General features: G+C 39.3%; 1 protein-coding gene across 3 annotated transcripts in view; it reads left to right on the top strand.

The window, feature by feature from the left end:
- Positions 1-20,614, top strand: part of LOC122640969 (probable pre-mRNA-splicing factor ATP-dependent RNA helicase DEAH9) — an 85,351-nt gene that overhangs the window by 14,822 nt on the left and 49,915 nt on the right. For all 3 annotated transcript variants that reach the window (XM_043834268.1, XM_043834269.1, XM_043834270.1), the window contains exons 5-9: positions 1,866-1,971; positions 10,038-10,084; positions 10,162-10,245; positions 12,803-12,856; positions 19,121-19,221. In XM_043834268.1, the coding sequence (XP_043690203.1) occupies positions 1,866-1,971; positions 10,038-10,084; positions 10,162-10,245; positions 12,803-12,856; positions 19,121-19,221 (392 nt within the window). The remainder of the gene's footprint in view (positions 1-1,865; positions 1,972-10,037; positions 10,085-10,161; positions 10,246-12,802; positions 12,857-19,120; positions 19,222-20,614) is intronic.

Below are 20,614 nucleotides of genomic sequence, written 5' to 3'. Positions count from 1 at the left end.
CTACATGGGTTTATTTGATGCATAGTAAGAGTAATGTATTTACCTGTTTCACTTTATTTCATAAGATGGTCCAAATCCAATTTGATGCCAAGGTGAAGATTTTACGGTTTGACAACGGCAAAGAGTATATGGATGGTGCCTTCGCTCCTATGTGGATTCCGATGGAATTATTCCTCAGACCTCTTGTATGGACGCTCCTGCTCAAAAATGGGGTTGCAGAACGAAAGAACCGGCGTTTGTTGGAGGTGGCTCGCTCCCTTAGGTTTGCTATGGCTGTCTCTTCTCGCTTATGGGGTGATGCGGTTCTTACAGCCACATATTTGATAAATCGGCTTCCTTCCAGAGTCTCAAGAGGCTGCTGTCCTTTGGAAATTCTGTTGGGATCCTCCAACTTTGTTGTGCCTCCCAAGATATTTGGATGTGTGATGTTTGCCCGAAATCACCATGTTCACGGGAAGTTCGACCCCCAAGGACTCCGGTGTGTCTTTCTTGTCTACTCGGCTACCTAGAAGGAGTATAAATGCTATCATCCTCCTACTCGGAAATTGTTTGTCACCGTGGATGTGGTATTTCGGGAATCTGAAGCATACTTTACACCGCCGATACCTCTCCAGGGGGAGATTCTAAGTGATGAAGAGGTCCTGTTGATTGCTTCTCTAGATGTTAATGTGCCTACTATAGAGGATGTCACTGTTGAATTGGAGGATTGGATTACTAGTCAGAAACAGGAGCAAGGACAGAATGGGCTTCTGATTTGCTTCCATTAATGATGATCTGCTGCAACTATTAAAGATCCTACTGGAGAGTGGTTCTTTATTGACCCCCTTCTACAGTAATCCTCTTGCACTGGGTACGCCCTTTACACTTGTATGAATGATTAGATGTTAGAAAGAAAAAGAACACCCAAAGTGGTAGTTTGGTTTCACACCTTATTTTGCTAAAGTGTTCAAACATTGCTCAAATCTTGCAAAAAAATTGAACAAAGATCATAGTTGTCATGGCGTCTAGGTGACCTAAGGCATTGGAGGGGGCCTAGATGCAAGGTGACACCATCAAGGCTACCAACGCGCCTGCCTAGGTGTCACCTCGACAACTAGGACCAAGATAATAACTTTTAGGAACTTGCACTCTTTCTTGAAGTTTCAATCTAAATGTCCCTATGCAATCTTGTTGTGGGAGCCCTAGATGAGTTTTGGAGAGGTTTGAATAAGATTTATTAAGGTTTTGAACAAATTTGAAGTTTTCTAGCAAATTTGACTCATTTCTCTAATTTCCATTCATTTTGCCAATTTTAACTTGAAATTTGGCATTTTATATTAATGAATGTTTCATTTTCGATTCTTTTGACCAAATTTTCTACATTTCGCTAAATTTTAGATGAAATATTGTATTCTTTGTGTTTTGCATGTCATCTCATTTCGAGGTCTAGAGAAACTGAAATACTTGTCTAAATTTGGACCATTTGGATTGAAATTTCAAACTTTGATTTATTTCAGTTTTGATATATCTGATTGACTCTGAATTTTCTAAAATATTTGTATTTAAAATACTTAAACCTGCGCACCCAAACATTATCAATAGCTTTTCTCTCAAAACATTGCTTTACTTTTGCATTCTTCAAGAATGGCTGCTTTCTTTTACTCTGGGAAGTCCTGATGAGGAGGATGCTGTTGGTCTTCAGAGTAGTGGTAGAAGGACAAGGGATTTGTTGTGTTTCTTTTCCTTTTTTCTGCTTCCTTTCCTTGATGAAACTTTTGTCCCTTCCCTATATAGACATGATTTTAATATGGTTTTGCTACCCAAAATAAATAAATAAATTGCATGTGGTATTCTTTAATTTAATGTTGTTTGTGTTTGTTCACTAGGAACCTATGGGCGATATTCTGGTATTCCTCACCGGTCAAGATGATATTGATGCTGCTGTTCAGTTGCTGACAGAAGAAATACACAATCAAAGAAAGCAGTCCTCAAGTAGCTTTATTTTCAAGTTTATTTCTCAAATTTACTGTTTGATACATGTTTGTGAAGCAAATTGATTCTTGGAAGATATTTACTAATCAATGGTTTTTCTTCCATTTTATTCATTTATCAATTTAATGGTTCATGATAAATGATCTGAGAATTGGATGCATCATTTCATTTTGTATCAACCTGCGTATCTTTATGCTCTCAACAAAGTGTACTTCTTTTTGGATGAATGAAAATTATATTCAACAAGGTACAAAGAATCTTTCCCCCAAAAAAATTAAAGGGGAAAGAAAATGAAACCAATACAAGGAGAAAGCTCCACAACAAAACAAGAACGGACTAACTGTTAAGGATATAGGTTACCTGTCTAGAGTCAATATATGTAGAGGCTAAGGATGCTGACCGTATAAAAATCACTCAGCCCTAGCTAAGCATACCATATTTGTAATCCATATCCCATCTATAAATAATAAAGGGCCTCTGTCTCTTCTGACAAGCCAAATCATTCTCCGGTATTTCTCTTCTCAACTTGGTATCAGAGCCCAATCCACTTTTGGGTTCAAATATTTTCCGCCAACGGTTTCTCTTCCACTACCGCCGCCGAGGCTTTGGCTTCTTGTTTTAACATGGTTGATTGAACATGTGTTAATGCATGTTGCACCATGCTAACCACTGCTGACCGCTGACCACTGACCTGCCATCGTCATCAGGGATGTAAACGGATTGGATTCGGCTCGGATATGGATTGGATGTGATCGGATCCGGATATTCCCTGTCCGAATACGGATACCTCTAAACAGATTTGGATGCGGATCGAATTCGGATTTGCGACCGTCCGTTTACATCTTTGCCTTGTGAAACCTGGACCTTCCTCCCGCTAGCGGATACAATTCACTCTCAATCCATATCTCATAGATCATGATTCTCTTTTCCTCATATTCTAGAACCTGTTGAATCTTCAAAAACCCTCAAGATCATTATTTACTTAATTTTTTATTATTAAGTATTCGAATTTTTTTTCCGGATGGATTTTTATCGGAGTATTCAGATTTTTTTTCTGAATATCTCTAAACGAATATGGATTTCCCTAAACGGATACGGATGCGGATCGGATTCGGATTTTCGATTATCCATTTACATCCCTAACCGTCATGGTGCCTATGCCTCGTTCCAGGGACACCACCGCCGCTGCCCCAACGGCCTCTTGCCCTTGTCTAGGTCTCTTGCCACCGTCAGCCCCTGTTTGGCCCTTCGTCTGCTCCTGCCGCCGCTCGACGGCTCTATCAAGCCATTTGCTTGGCTTGTCAGCCCTCCCAGGGGCTCCGTCTGCCATTGGTGCCTCCCACCGCCGCCTCCCAGGCCCTCCGTCTGGCCCCTGCCCCCTTCAACAGCCCTGCCTAGCCCTTGGCCGCTCTGCGTAGGTCCCGCCTGGCCCCTTTGCTGCCCTACGCTACCATGCCTGGCCCCTCTGCCGCCCTATGCAGCCCCGTTTGGTCCCCTGCTGCCTTCGCCTGACCCTGCAAGGCCCTTCACCTACCCTCTCAGGCCCTTGCTAGCTCTCACAAAACCTCCTGCCTTCTCTCAGCTGCATTCCCATATCATCTCAGTCCTTGTGCTTGGCCCTTATGCATGCTGTCGGTCATTAGATAGCTCTACGTTTAGTTTCTCCTTGTGACGTACTTCTACTACGACTTGCTGTGTTTATTTCCTTGGCTCTATGACGGAAGATTCTGTTACTTCCTTGGTACTGGGGGTGGGTGGTCCTTTGAGCCGCCTGGGCATTCTCCATCACCACTCTCTTCAGCCAGGACCGACCAAGTTGATGAACTCAACTATCTTGCATGGTCATGCGCATGTGTCCTTACCATCCGTGGTAACCATTTTTCGGGGCACCTCACTTCACTGGTAACACCCCTATGCCTACTGAGGCTTTTGGCAAAGATAATTGGCTGGCTAATGATGCCTTGATTATGTCCTTATTAAATTCTATGGAACTTTCTATTAGTCAGAGCTTTGTTCTATTGAACTGCGAAGGATTTATGGGATGCTGTTCAGCACACATATCAGCAGACTAGCAATTATGCCCAGATTTATGAGCTTCGCCATCAGGTTCGCGACACTACTCTGAAAGAGCTATCTATCTGACTATCTCTGCTTATTACTCAGCCCTTAATACTTTATGGCAGCAGTTGGACTTTTATCACCCCGTTTTCATGGTCTGCACCTCTGATGCTGACACATATAGGAAGGAGTGAGAAATGGAACGGGTTTTCGACTTCCTTACTGGTCTCAACCCAGAGTACGATCAGATATGTGTCCAGGTGTTTAGTAGAGATACTTTTCCCACACTTCTACAGGCTTATAATATTGTTCAAGTGTTCAACATGAAGACCGCTGCCTTTTTGTCATGATGCCCCCTGCTGCCCCTCCTCGTTCTGCCCTGGTGACTAGTGACTACTCCTCAGGCTTCTCTTGCTTCAGGTTCTATTGGTTCTTCTACTAAATCCAGTTCCTCTACAAAGGACCTGGTTAAGTGTGACTATTATGGGCATCCTCGGCACACCATAAAGACTTGTTGGAAGCTTCATGGTCGCCCCAAAGGAGTTGAGCATGGTGGGAAACAGAACTCTTCTCGGCCCCAAGCTCATCTTGATGCAGAGCATCCATCTGATCCAGCAGCTGGCCCCTTCAAATTCCAGCCTAGCCAGTCCCTTCACCTCCCAACTCGTGGACTCCTTGAGTAGTCAAAATTCTGGCAGATTCTTTGTCTTTTCGTATTCCAAAGTAGCATTAAATATTTTCCATTATCGATTTTGATTGTAGTTTCAATACCTTGGGAACAACTCTCTATGTCTTGAGGATAGTTTCTGTCTAGGAATTAGTTTCTATTTATGGATTTTAGTTTTTAGGTGTGGGAATTCTAAGTTGTTTTGGAATTCCAGTAGTCTATTTATTTTAAGTACATGTATCCAAGGGGCATTAGCCTCCATGCCTATGGCTATATAAGCAAAATTGTGGGAGCTTCTAAGGAAACCATGAATTAAAAAAAAAAAACAACTCTCTTTGAGAATTTTACTTGTGGATCTCAAGTGGCTGTGGATCTCAGCAAATATATCCAAAAGTGGATCTCTTTTGGTGGACCTAGGTGGACTCCCAAGGTGTCTAGGAGTCCTTAGGAGGATCTCTTTTGATACCAAAATGATGCAAACCCGAGAGGGTAAGCAAGACAATAGTGAATCTGGAAGTGGGTTTTGATCTGAATTTGGTTTGAGTGGGTTATGGGTAGGTATGATGGAGGTTGATGGAGGGTGGCCGCAAGGAATGGATGATGGAGATGATGAGGATGATGATAGTTGAAGATGAGATGAAGATATATAGGTGGCAGCCTAGAGTCCTACTAGTTGCCCAACCGTCGGAGTGCCACCGAGGTCACGATCGAAGGAATCCCACCTTGCTCCCGCTTTTGGAGTCTCATCTAAGCCTACTTGATGTTCTCACGAGAGAGTTTTTTTTTTCTTTCAAAAGTTTTGGGCGCTGAAACAACATCCCACAATTCTATTATATAGGTTAGAAGGAGGCTTAATAGCCTCTTGGATTACATCAATTGAATTAAAAGACTGTTGGAATTCCAAGACTAATTAGAATTCCCACACCTAGAAACTAAAACCCATACATGGATACTAATTCCTAGACATAGAAACTATCCTCAAGACATTGAGAGTTGTTCCCAAGGTATTGAAACTACAAGGGCAACTTCTGAATTCAATGGATAATTCCATTGTTGATCTTGTTACCACATTGACACTGTGAAGGAGTTATGGGAATATTTGAATGTTCGGTATTCTGGACAAAACAATCTCTCTCGTATCTACGAGTTGTCACAGGAATTTTATCAGGTTGACCGGAAAGGTCGCCCTCTGACCCAGTACTTTGCTGATTTTAAAAGGATGTATGAAGAATTAAATTCTCTACTTCCTATTAGTGATGATGTGCAAAAGATGCAACTTTAGCGAGAGCAGCTCGCAGTTATGGGGTTTTTGGGTGGTCTTGGAACAGAGTATGATTCTGTTCGTTCTCAAATTTTGGGCAGCGTCAAGGTTGCCTCACTTGTCGATACCTTTTCCCGAGTCTTACGGGTATCTTGGGAGAGTTCTCATGATCCTAAACCAGCGGACAGCTCAACACTTGTTTCTCAGACCACTAATCGTGGTCCTGCATGTGGTATTGGTAGTTGGAATACCAAAGGGCAACCTACTAGTAATTCCACCTCTTCAGATGGTTCGGTATGCACATGCCACCATTGTGGTAAACCAGGACATATCCAACGCTTTTGTTGGAAACTTCATGGCACCTCCTCAGAAGCAGTTTGCTAATTCAACAGTCAGTAATGAGTATTCCCCTCAGTTTGTCCAATCTGAGAGTAAGATGGTTATGATTAATGATGAAGAATTTGTCCGGTATATCCAATTTCAGATTTCTCGGCCTCCATAGCCTCCTTAGCCCACTCCGGCTTCTACTGCTGCTTTTATCCAGATAGGTAATGCCATAGTTCAAAATCTCGCGAAATTTCGGCGATATATCACCAAATTTCGTATATCTCGAGCTGTTCGAGATACGATATCAATCCGAATTGAAAAAATACAATATTTCGACGATATATCGTGAGATATCGACGAAATATCGTGGACTCACGATATATCGTGAGATATTGAAAAAGCAACAAACAGTGTCACGTGAGGGGCCATTTTATACCATATTTCGCAGCTCTTGGTCGATATTTCGACCGAGAGTTGCTGAAACTCTGTTTTTCTCTCTTCTTCCTCATTTTTTGCTCTTCTTCCTCCCTTCCAAGCGTCATCCACGCATTGTTGAAGCTCCTTGTCGCCGGGAAGACGTTGGAGGGTCATCTAAGCTCATCATCCAAGCCTATTTTCACTATTTAAGGTAAATTCTATTTCTCTAAAACTATTTTTTTTAAAAATACTTTGTACAAATGTTGTTGGATGTTGATGATATTAATATATGTTAGACACCGGAGGCCGATCTACAGCCTCACGGTGTCAAAATTTTTTTTCCATATGTATATATATATTTTTTTGTGGTTTTAAAAATTCATTTTCCTACAACTAAAATAGGAAATAATTAGGGGTAATATGACTTAGATGGTAATGAATTAAATATATGTTAGACACCAATGGCCGATCTACGGCTTTACGGTGTCGGATTTATTTTTATGCTCTGAAATAATTATTTTAATTTTCGGAAATTAAGAAAAATATATAAAAATGAAAAAAAAAGAAATAAATAGGGAAAAATATGAGTTTTAAGTTTAAAAAATAATGAAAAAATATTAAAGTTATTTCTATATGTTTTGAAATGCATTACATGTATATTATGTTTACTAATTTTCGGTTTTGTTGTGTTAGGTTAATACTTATATTAACATTATATATAATTTTTTTTTTTAATTATGTGAAAAATATAAGGGTTAGGGAAAAAATATTAAATAACTATACAAGTGTATTAGTAATCTAAAAGTGTCAACTGAAGTGCATCTACATTAAGTTTTTTAATTATTTGTGTTATTTACATTGCAGTAAATAAGTATCATTATGGCGGATCGTGATAGACAACGTGCGAAGGGCAAGCAAAAGGTGGGGGAAAGTAATCAACAAAGGGGGCAGAGGGAACGAACTCAACGAAGAGAACAGAGGGAACAAGAGAGACCAGCCAGCCAGCATAGGGGTGACATTGCATGGTTACATGGCACTCCCATTGATGGGGATAAGAGAAAATCTATATGTAACTATTGTCACATGCAATTTATAGGAGGTGGGTCCAGTAGACTTAAACAATATCTGACTGGAGGATCTAAAGATATTGTAGGTTGTCATATGGTCCCTACTGAAGTAGCTAGGGAGATTGGTGATAGTTTGAGGGGAAAGAAGAAGAGGAAGGCTGACAAGCAAAGGATAAGAGAACAACTTGAGGATACAGTAAGGAGTTCGATGGGAGGAGGAAGACGATGCCATGATTCCTCCTCCTCCTCCTCCTCCTCCTCCTCTGATGAGGACATTGCAGTACCTGATGACATACAAACAGCAGAGGAGGCTAGGGATTTTAGGTGGACTGTTTCAAGGAGTAGAGTAAGTTTTCAAGATGATCAGCAGAGACAGAGAGTAGGGGGTAGTGGAGGAGCTGGCAGTTCAAGAGGTTCTAGATCTTTTAATCAAGATCACAAAGTGTGAGGGCAGCCCCAACACCTCTACCAGTACCAGTACCACCATCAACATCTGATCCTAAATTGCACCGAATCTAATGTTTCATGAGAGAACAAAATATATTGAGGTCGATTGTCACTTTGTCCGGAAAAGCTACAATAGGGAATTATTTCTACAAGTCATGTTCGCACAGGAGAACAACTTGCAGATGTTTTTACCAAGTCTCTTGGGAGTGGTAGAGTTGATTATATTTGTAACAAGTTGGGCATGATTAATATTTATGCTCCAGCTTGAGGGGGAGTGTTAGAAATCATCAAAGTGAGGGGAGGAAAATCGTGATTAGTGCCTGCCAAAGAAGTTCTAAGGGAAGCAAAGGGCAGGCGTCAGGCCTCTAGGGAGACTTTGTGGTGGGATGAGGAGGTACAAACAACCATCAACACCAAGAAAGAGAGGTTTAAGATATGGCAACGGACTAAGGAAACAAAAGATAAAAAGAGGTATAATGAGGCCAAAAAAGAGGCTAAGAAGATGGTGGGGATGGCTAGGGCGAGGAAAGATGAGGAGCTCTATATTAATCTAAACACAAGGGAGGGGGAAAAAGCCATTTATAAAATAGCTAAAATGAGATAAAAGCAGAGTAGAGACTTTGATCAGGTGAGATGTATAAAAAGGGAGGATGAAAGAGTGTTGGTAAGGGATTAGGACATTGTGATTGGACATATTCGAACTATCTTCATTTTCACAAATATACTCATCCCATCTCGTCATAGTGTACTCATCCCTTACGAACACTTTTCCATTCTCCCCTTTGATACATCTCACCTGGTCAAAGTCTCTACTCTTCCTTTTTCTCGTTTTAGCTATTTTATAAATAGCTTTCCCCCCCTCCTTTGTGTTTAGATCTCCTTAGAATGTCCTCATCCCTTACCAACACTCTTCCATCCTCCCTTTTTATACATCTCACCTGGTCAAAGTCTCTACTCTTCCTTTATCTCATTTTAGGTATTTTATAAATGGCTTTCCCCCCCTCCTTTGTGTTTAGGCTTCTCATATTTTCTCTCCTTAGCCATCCCCACCATCTTCTTAGCCTCGTTTTTGGCCTCATTATACCTCTTTTATCTTCTGTTTACTTAGTCCGTTGCCATATCTTAAATCTCTTTTTCTTGGTCTTGATGGTTGCTTGTACCTCCTCATCCCACCACCAAGTCTCCCTAGGGGCATGACGCCTACCCTTTGCTTCCCCTAGAACTTCTTCGGCAACCCTCTTAATACAAGTCATCATCTCGTTCCACATCACATTGGTGTCTCCCTTAAAGTCCTACTTTCCTTGTTTGACCACATTTTGGGTAAATGTGCCTAGGGACTCCCCTTTTAGTCTCTATTATCTTATCTTAGGGTACATGGGTTCCCTCCTCTTACGCTTCTGTGCACTGAGGCACATATCCAAGACCACCAATCTATGTTGGGTAGTTAGACTTTCCCCAGAAATAACCTTACAATCCTTGCACAACATTCTGTCTGCCCTCCTAATTAGGAAGAAATCTATTTGACTGGATACTTTCATAGCCTCTACAATCACTCCCAACATGGTCACCTCCAATAATAATTGTTTCATCATGGCCGATAGCATACCTTCATAGCCTCAATAGCACAACTACGTAGGTTTTCTTTGAGATCTAGCAAGTGAAGTGTCACAGCAGAAGGAAAAAAATAGAGAAAACAGAATCAATTTGCACTGTTGCTTGTTCCGTTATTGTTTGAATTAAACCCTTTAATGTAACAGTAGATATATTCAGAACTTGTTATGGACTGTATACTTAACTTGTACTGCCAAACTATTCATTACAGGGTTGATCATCCTGCCTTTGTACTCGGGACTTCCACGTGCAGAGCAGGTCTGTGATATTTCTTGCTTTTTGATTGGGTTGATGAAATTTTCTCCAAGTTACTCAACCTTATCCTTTCTTTGTAGGACCTTGTGTTTTCTCCCACACCTAGTCGACAGAGGAAGGTTATAATATCAACTAATATTGCTGAAACATCATTGACGTTGGAGGTAAAGTTGGTGTTTTTATTTATTTCTTTTATTATTGGGTAAATAAAGAGGCCTTTATTGAGATAAGATGGTGGGGGAAAAAAAAGAGCTGTTGGGGCTCAGTCCCAAACCTGGTGGAAATAATACCAACTTAATTTGTACAGCGCCCCAAAAACAATTTCTCCCTGAAAGCTGTACTTGTCTTGCAGGAATTCGCTCTTCATGAGCTGATCTAGGAACCTGTTTATTGAGATGTTAATGTTGGACAGCAAAGGTTGCTTATATTAAGAAATGATACCTGTTAGGGCAGATGGGTATATATTGACTTTGGACTTTTAATCATGGTACTAAATCTCGTTTTGTTTCGGTGTTTTGGTCTGACCGAAATTTCCGAGATACCAAAATTTCGTCGAAATATAGTATTTTTCTGTGGGTGTAAAATGCCAAAAATGACCGAGATTTCAGAGAATTTCGAAACGAGATGACCGAAATTACTGAGATTTACGAAATTTCCGAAACGAGATGATCGAAATTTCCGAAATTTCACCGATATATTCGAAATATTGCATTTTTTCATATTGGATTTGCGTTTCGTTTCGGACAGGTCGAGATACTCGAAATATTCGATATCTCGACCGAAATTTCGCGAGTTTTAGTACTATGCTTTTAATAGAAACACCATCATGTAAATACCTTAATAGTACTTAGGTTACAACTTCCCGTATAAACTTGGATTTGCAAGTTCATCTTGTTGGAAGGTAACTTAGTGAGCTTCCAAGTTACATCAAAGTCATGCAAAATGGGGAAATTTGATCAATGTTACTTGGAAATTTCAGAATTCGAAGTAAGAGATGCTTTGTGTTAGTCAAATTGTGACATCAACACCAAAATGACACTCAAATAAGTATTGGATTGGGTTAAAGTATGGGCTTTGGATCAATGGGTTGTGTGTAAACTGTAATGGGCCACTTTAATGGGCCTATAACATGGGTGTTGGATATGTGATTTACTTGATTAGTTAAGTTGGAGTCATAGTTGGAATCGGAGGGTTTTTTGTTTTTATTTTTATTTTTGAGTCTTTATTGGTCAGTTAAGTTGTTAGTCTGATTAATATAGGGTTTAGGCTATTTCTAGCCTTAGGACTTAGGAGTGAGTTTTGAAATTGCTATATGTACCTAGGTGCCTAGACATTCAGGCAGATGGATTTTTAGAAGTTCTTAAGGTGGACTCAGTCTTATCTCTTGTTTTTATTATTATTATTATTATTATTATTATTATTATTATTATTATTATTATTATTATTATTATTATCATTATCATTATTACTATTACTATTATTATCATTATTATTATTATCATCATTATTATTATTATTATTATTATTATTATTATTATTATTATTATTATTATTATTATTATTACTATTATGATTATTATTATTATTATTATTATTATTATTATTTTCTGTTTCTTCTTATTTCATTTCAATCTTTCCAGATACGGTCAATTCTCTAGTTTTCTGTCATACCCTGTGATACTGTTTTAGTTTTATTTTCTTTCAAATTCTTCTAATCCATTCTGCTGCTATATGCCTATACTAATCTGTTTATGCTCAAGTTTCATATCTGAACTTTTGAAACCATATTATTATAAATCCAATTCTAATTCTCTGCAGCTTTTTCCTAGTTCTAACAATTTGATCTGCTGTTTCCTTCCAAGTTTTGTCTGAATTCTTCAACCCATCCTCGAAGATTTAATTTCTTTAAATTTATATATGTTGTTATCGATTTAGATCTTTGTTATTTAATCACTGTTATCTGCTAATCTAATACGGATATCTGGACAGTGTAGGAAAGAATAGTGTGTTGGATTCCTAAATTGATTAGAATTCCTCATTTTGAGTCCAATTTGGATCGGGATTTGTCAAATAGAGAGAGAGAGAGAAGCATATTCAAACATATTCGAAATAGATGCATGTGAAAAAAAAAAAAAACGTAAACTCTCAATTCGAGAGAGAGAGAGAGAGAGAGAGAAGCATTTTGAAACATAAATAAATGTATGCTTGTGAAGTGTAAAAAAAAAAATGATGATATGAGGCATGTTGTCATAAGGCCACAAGGCAATGCATTGATGCTTAGGCATCGCATTTCAAACATAAATAAATGTCAACTCGTGAAGTGTCAAATAAATGATGAATATGAGGCATGTTGTCATGAGGCCACAAGGCGATGCGTCGACCCTTAGGCATCTCACGTCCAAGGCAGTCACCTTTGTTGCATCAAACAAGGTGTGCTGTCATCTGGAACCTAAGAAGGTACCTGGATGCCTAGGCGACACCTTGACAACTATGATCGAAATTCAATTTGACGAATCATTTGGCTAGGTGGCCAGATTGAACAATCTGACTCTAGTTCTTTACCATACTGCCTGAAGAGATAGAGTCAGAAATGTTAGTTGTGACAATCCATGAACCGCTCTGATGTTGATGAACTCTGCAGCCTATTCTACCTTTCTTAAACATTATTTGTGACAGCTTTTTTAGCCAGTATTCTGCTTATTTTCTGTCCAAACTATGCAGGGAATTGTTTATGTTGTTGATAGTGGGTTTTCAAAACAACGCTTCTATAATCCGGTATGTGCATTCCCTCCTTTTTTGCAGTAATTTTGTAGGGTGCATCTTTTATATATTGAGTTGTTTAGTCAAATCTGGCTCAATTGCTTCGGTCTGTCATCAATATTTGGTTTTGTAATTTTTTTGTCCTGTTTCTTTGGTGTCTTATCTTTTCCCTGCGGGATATTTATATGTAGTTCATAAAACTTTTTTTGTGTGTTTTTTTATTTCATAACCATGCCCAAAGATGAATCCCTTCAATGTAATAGAAATGGATTGGGGAGCTGCCCAAAAGGACGTTGATTTAAGTGGTGCAGCATTGGAATCTGAGTGGAGGTCTTAGCATCTTTAATTGGATCTTCAATCAATTTATCAGAATCTTCATTCAGCAGAGCTTCATTGTCCGGCTCTTCATGGGAAACTTCAGTTGTAGGCTCATGTGAGAGGGCTTCCTTTTCATTTTGCATAAGAACTTCAAATATTTCTCGTTGAATTTTTAAGGCTTCTTCTAAAGTCCTCGCGATCAACACATAACTCTTCAATTTGAACACTCAGACGCTTTTGGTATTGAAATGGTGAGGCACAGAGATGTTGCCTTGCTGCGTCCATAGGAGAACTTCATTCAAGTTTAGGCTGATTTGTTTAGGCCGATTTGTTACAGCCCTGTCAGGTTAAGCTAACAATAAACTGTAGGAACTTTCGTCTCTGATACCAATTTGGTGCAGGTTGGAAGGCTAAGATCTGAAATAGATCAGAATCTAGTTTAGGGGTAGCAAAAGGGTGCTGCTGGGATGAGAAAAGATGATGGGTCAGGTGGAAGATGAAGGGTCAAATTCAAGAAGAGAAGAAGAAGATGGTAGATCGAAAGTTAAAGAAGATAAGGAGAAGAAAATATGGGAGAGAGAGGGTAGGATAGAGAAAGAACTCACCAAAACGTGAGAGTGGAAGGGGGGTGATCAATGCATTACTTAAGCTAGCAAGGCTTCAGTAATTGAGTTTCACTTCTTTAATTCAATATCAATGTTATGTTAGTAAACCAGAACCTTGTAATCAGATCAGAGCATAAAGGGAGAGAGGAAGAGAAGAAAGAAGAAGAGAGGAGAAAGAAGATTACGCAAGTCCCAAGGGGGAGAGAACCTGGGGACAGAATTGAATAATCTGCCGCAGGTCTTCCTCTTATTTATTATTAATAGAATCTAAATAATAAAAGGACAAGTATGCCCTTACATAAAAACGACATAGCTAAGAGCAGAAATAAAGCTAAGTACAAAGAATATTTTGCCCCTATAACTACATATCTCAACACTCCCCTTCAAGTTGGAGCATATATATCACCCATGCTCAGCTTGTTACAACACGACCGAAAACCAGGGGCAAATAAAGACTTTGTGAACACATCAGCAATCTGATTAGACGAAGAGACAAACGGAGTCTCAACTAGCTTCTTCAAGACGGCGCTGCGAACAAAGTGACAATCCACCTCTATATGCTTAGTCCTCTCATGAAAGACTGGATTACTAGCAATATAGATGGCTGCCTAGTTGTCACAAAACATCTTCATAGGGGTTGGAACTGGAAACCCCATCTCAAGTAGGAGAGTTCTAATCCACATCAACTCTGCAGTGGTATGAGCCATGGCTCTATGCTCTGCTTCAGCACTGGACCTGGCAACAATGGTCTGTTTCTTGCTTCGCCATGTAACCAGATTTCCTCCAACAAAGGTACAATACCCTATAGTAGACCGACGGTCACTAGCCGAACTTGCCCAATCTGCATCAGAATAGGCAACAAGTCCATATGATTATTTGGATGATAAATCAGTTGTTTCCTAGGGGGGCTGCCTTCTAATACTGAAGAACCCGAACTACTGCATCCCAGTGAGACCTACAAGGGGATTGCATAAACTGGCTGAGAACCCCAACAGTGTAAGATATGTTTGGTCTAGTGACTGTCAAATATAACAACTTTCAACCCAAGCTTCTGTAGGCATGAACATACTTAAGATCCTCACCATCATTAGAGCCAAACTTGTGATTAGGATCCATAGGAATATCTATTGGTTTTGCAACAAGCATACCAGTTTCGGTCAGGAGGTCTAACACATATTTCCTTTGGGACAGACTGATTCCCTTTTTACTTCGGATAACCTCAATCCCAAGGAAGTAGTGAAGCTGGCCCAAGTCTTTAGTTTGAAAATGCTGCTGTAAGTAATTTTTCACCTCCTTGATCCCACTCTCATCATTTCCTGACACAATGATATTATCAACTTTAAACCACCAGAACAACCAATTTCTCTCCTTGGCGACAAACAAACATAGAATGGTTTGAGAAGTACTGGATAAATCTAAAATCAGTCACAACGGAACTAAACTTCTCGAACCATGCTCGGGGAGATTGTTTCAGCCCGTAAATAGCCTTATGCAGCCTACACACACGTCTACTATTGTCCCCCTGAGCAACATACCCTGGAGGTTGCTCCATATAGACCTCTTCAAGCAGGTCACCATAGAGAAGCACTTTTTATGTCCAATTGGTACAAATGCCACTCAAAATTCACAGCAAGAGATATTATAAAGCGAACAGAGTTCAGCCTAGCCACTGGAGAGAAGGTCTCAATATAGTCAACCCCATAGGTCTGAGTGTACCCCTTAGCAACTAGACGTGCTTTAAGCCGCTCAACAGATCCATCAGAATGATACTTAATAGTGTACAATGTACGCCCACTGACACTTGACCAGGTCTTTACCAGGAGGTAAATCCACTAACTCCTATGTATGTCGAGTCAGTAAGGCATCCATTTCCACATCCATTACATTCTGCCACGCAGGAATAGTAAGAACCTCAGTGTGAGTGTGAGGAACAGTATAAGAGGACAAGGAAGTAGCAAGACTATGAGGACAGGATGGAAGATGGGACACAGAGACAAATTTCTCAATTGGATAGACAACTAAAGACTTTTGAGTATAGGAACATTTACCTTTCCAAGTAGCAAAGGGAAGTCATTAGGATTCGGATCAGTTGGTAAGTCAGAAGGAGCAGGTAAGATCGGATCTTCACCAGAGGTTGAAGTTGGTACAGGAAGCGATGCAGAGGGGCCATTCTGACTTGAATGGAGCTGCCTAAAGTGCCTCTTGTGCCGGTACATCTGTAGTGGAGGAGTAGATAAAGGAACAATGGCGGGACTGGGAGGAGAGTTAGACAGCTAATGGATCACTGGACATGGTAGGCTGATCAGAAAAATAGGATGTACCTTCAAAGAAGATCACATCCGCACTGACAAATTGTCTTCTAGTAAGAGGGTCATAACACCTATATCCCTTCTGGGTCCTTGAGTAACCGAGAGTCCAATTTATCATCATGGAGATGGTGATTATGAACAAAACAGACACACCCAAAAACACGAGGAGGTAAGTTAAAACTCGAAACACTCGGAAACAAAATAGAAAAAGGAGACTTGTCACCAAGAACAAACAAGGATATTCGGTTAATCAAAAAACAAGTAGTAAGAACTGCATCATACAAAAAATGTTTAGGCACCTGCATTTACAACATGAGAGCCCGTGCAACTTCAAGTAAGTACCTATTTTTCCGTTCCGCTAACCCATTTTGTTGAGGAGTATAGGAGCAACTAGTTTGATGAATGATTCCATTAGTAACACAAAAAGAGGATATTTCAGATTGAACAAACTCCAAAGCATTATCGGACCGAAACACTTTTATAGAAGTATTAAACTAAGTCTTTATTTCATTGCAAAAATGTGGAAACACATTTAAAAATTCTGATCTATCCTTTAAAAGGTACAGCCAAGTAGTCCTGGAATAATCATCCACAAAAGTCACAAAATACCGAAAACTATGTCTATTACTTTTGCGTTTTATAAAGGGTATGGGTGGAGAGCTTCCCACATCCATGATTTTAGAAATTAAAGTTGTTGCTTCCACTGCATGTCTTCTCCATTGCAGAGCCTTGTGTTTGACCAAGGGGAAGAGATTGGTGTTTGATCAAATTGACACCTTGCGGTGAGAAGCCCTGGTGGATCATCTTATGCTCATGTTGTTTTGCTGCTAATGTGCTATTGGGTTTATTATTCTTCTTTTATCACTCCCATTAACAAGTAACTTCAGTTCTGAGAAATTTTCAGCACCTAGAGTACTTCCTTCTAGAAGATCATATAATGCAAAACCCTAATACTAAGTGATGGGGTAATTACCAAATTACCCCTGGGTTTTCCTAGTGGGAATCGGAATCTGATTCATAATCGAATTCCAACAATCTCCTCCATCCTAATATGAGATATTATCTCGTATGAGGATCCATACTCTATGTTTTTTTGAGATTGGGCAATCCAACCATTGGATCATGCTCAAATTTTGATTCCATTTTGTTGAAATCTCAGGAACCCTAATTGGAGAGCTCGATCAAAAACTCAGGCTGTGTAGACCTGCTGATTGGCTGCTATAGTGAAATTTCTGTTTTGCACTTTTGTCTATTAAAGCCCTTTTTCATGCTTGAGTCAATTCTGATTTGCTGAACCTATTCAAATACTGATCATGTGTTTTGTTCATGATTTATTCCATCCACCTTTCCTGCTTCCTGAACACTCATTTCATTAGCTAAATTACTGTTTTACCCCTGCTCCTTCTAGTACTAGGGTTACCTTATTAGTTGCTAATTTAAGCACCTGTTTGGGTTCAAACATTCAATAACTATTCCTCTACCCTTATACTGAACGTGGTTGGAGTTATAGGCCCATTCAACCAGCTGATTTTGTGTTGTTGATAATTTCTCCAAATCTTGAATTATTTCTGTGAAAGAATCGTGTTTGGCTACTGTTTTGATCATTCAAATTTAGTACTGCATTAATTACAGTCTTTTGCTCTAATGGTATCTCAGTTTTATGCTAATCATTTATTCTTTTCAAGTTATTTTAGTCCAATGATCAAAACTTTTAAGTATTCTCTATCGGTGATTGAATTTCGATATGTTTGAGTAGGGTTTTGAGAAAACCTATAGATATTGTTATGGAGCTTCATCGTGAGTTTTTTTTTTTTTTTTTAATTTGTGTGTATGGGGTTGGGGGGGGGGGAGATTCCGAAGTTTTTCTTCCTTTCTTCTCGGATGAACTTGTGACTGGTTCTGGGATGATTTTTCTTTAGCTTCTTGGTCATGTCTTACCTGTGCACACATGAACTGTTTTATCTGCTGTCGTGGTAGGCTTGAAGTCTTGGAAGTTAGTGGCCGAAATGCTATAGTTCCTCAACATTTGTATCACCCTATAGTTGGTGCAGTTTAATTACATTCTGTACAGTTCCATCCGCGTTCAGCACTTCTGCAGGGACTGACCTCTGTAAGAGTCTCTCTCTGGGTCATATAGCCCCTAGAACCCAATGGGAAACGAGGTCTGAAAATCTACTGGCATTAACCACTGGACATTAAATGATCTGGCAAAACTTGATCACATATCAAATGCATAAGGTTGCTGTTTGCATGATGATGAACTGACTGTCCTTGCTGAATATTTTGAGGATAGAATAGCCCATCAGGTTGAATACTTTGGTATGACTTCAGTAAAATTTCTGTTTATGCCATTGAGAATCTGCAGCTTGTACTTTTTTATCATGCAATGCAGTGATGTGGACATACGCTTTTGGATATGATGGTGTATTATTTTTCATTGGGACTCGAGTCCCATCACTGGAAAAGGAAGTGCCGTGTGTTCCTACAATATGTAGTGGCTTATGTACTATGGAAGGAGGGGAGTAGAAGGGGTTTTGAACACCATCCTAGAGGTTTTTTGGAAGAATTTATGCTGACATTGACTGATATTTAATTGAGTGGGTTTTGGCCTCTAAATTTTCCACCTGTGTTTCTTTGCTTTAGGAGTGACATATCTTTCTTTTGGAGGTTTATGGTTATTGTCTCATTGTAATTACATTTTCTTCCAGAAATTAATATATTTTTATGTAGTTACTTTTTTTAAAAGAGAAAACAAAGACCTCTGCTTAGGATCTTATTTACATCAATTGCCATATCTCTAAATTGGCGTTCTTGGATCTTCCTTCAGTATTTATTATAAAATAGTATTATATCTTGAAATAATGATTTTTTCATTCTACTAAATTTGATATATTTTGCAGCTGCCAAACAATCCTTTCCATGAACCATCCTCTTTCTAGATTATCATACATGCATTTTGCTTGTGTTTGTTGGAAAGTATTATTTTACTTTTCTTCGAATAATACTTTTGTATTTTTCATTTCATTTGACATTTCTTTTTCGTACAGATTTCAGATATTGAAAATTTAGTAGTGGCACCAATATCGAAGGCTTCTGCCAGACAAAGGGCTGGTAGAGCTGGAAGAGTACGTCCTGGGAAATGTTATAGGTATTTAACATAAAACAACAGGCTAATTTACATTAAAAATGCTTCATGTTTCTACAAGTGATATCCAGTTTAGTTATTAAAACATATCGACTTGAGATAGTTGTGTATTGACACTAGGTCAACTTGATTTATTTTTATCATCATGCATATGTTTTGCTAATGTTGGAATCTTTAGGATTTCGAAAGGCATAATAAAATCCCATTTGGAGTTTTTGGCTGCTGATATTGTGTGTGTTGAAGCCATGGTCATGCATGATGTCAACTAAGGGTGTCATGCTTTCAGCTACTTAATTGAATGTTGATGGTTTCCACTTGTAGGCAGCCTCTTCTTGATTGTGAGACAATGTATGTGATAAGTGAATGTATTAACTTGACATGCTTGGAATATGTTTCCATAGCCCAGGGCTGTGATGACTCTAGAACTTGAAGGATTATCATAATCAATGCAACTCGTTTTGATTTGTGTTTGTTAGAGAATTCTTTATTTTCTTTTGGCTAGCTTTTGAGAGTTCTGTATATCTAATTATTAATATTATTATGTACATCATCAGGTCAAAGCTGGTGTACAATTAGCTGTCTAGGCATGCTTGCAAGCTGGGTTCAGGCTGGGTCAAGGTGGCCTGTTGCAGTCAATAGTTTTTAAGATTAAACTGATGCTGGGTCTGGGCATATGAAAAGTCCAAGCCTCTGGGTCTCAGCACATCTTACCAGAATATTATGGGCCAAAAGCCAGCCTTGAACCAGCCTTGAATATTGTGATGTACTGGTGAATTTAGGCCCGTCTCGAAAGTGGATATTCGATGTGTTGAATTGTGCTAATTAGGGATGGTTTAAATGTGAATTGGGGCCATGACCCATGGCTGGTAGGCCCAGTACTAAGTATATTATTCATTCATGCGTGTGGTCTTGTATATTTGTGAAATTTCACCCTCTAATCATGTCCAAAGTTAAAAATTTCAGATTTTGCTGGGATTTTGACCCTTGCCGAAACCAAAATGTAACAATGAAATTGCCGAATTCCCAATGAAATATGGTCTATACAGAAATGTCAAAAATGGTTCCTAAAATGGTGAACTTTATCCTGAAACTTCGGGGAGTGCCTAATTAAGCATGATTAGTTGATTACACATGTTTAAACAATCAGATTAGGGGGAGGATAGTGTCCGGGTTTCTCTCCTGTTGCGCGTTCGAATTCTGTTCGTATCATACTTTCCTTAGCAGTCAATCTTGATTGGCTTCTATTTCAGATGGATGTGAAGAACGCCTTCTTATATGGTGATCTCCAGGAGGAGGTATATATGGAGCAACCTCCTGGGTATGTTGCTTAGGGGGAGGATAGTGTCCGGGTTTGTCGCCTTCATAAGGCAATTTATGGACTGAAACAGTCTCCTCG

This window comes from Telopea speciosissima, chromosome 9 (genome assembly GCF_018873765.1).
Source record: "Telopea speciosissima isolate NSW1024214 ecotype Mountain lineage chromosome 9, Tspe_v1, whole genome shotgun sequence".
NCBI lineage: Eukaryota > Viridiplantae > Streptophyta > Magnoliopsida > Proteales > Proteaceae > Telopea > Telopea speciosissima.
Note: the sequence above shows the minus strand (reverse complement) of the source record. Positions and strands in the feature narration are given on the sequence as shown.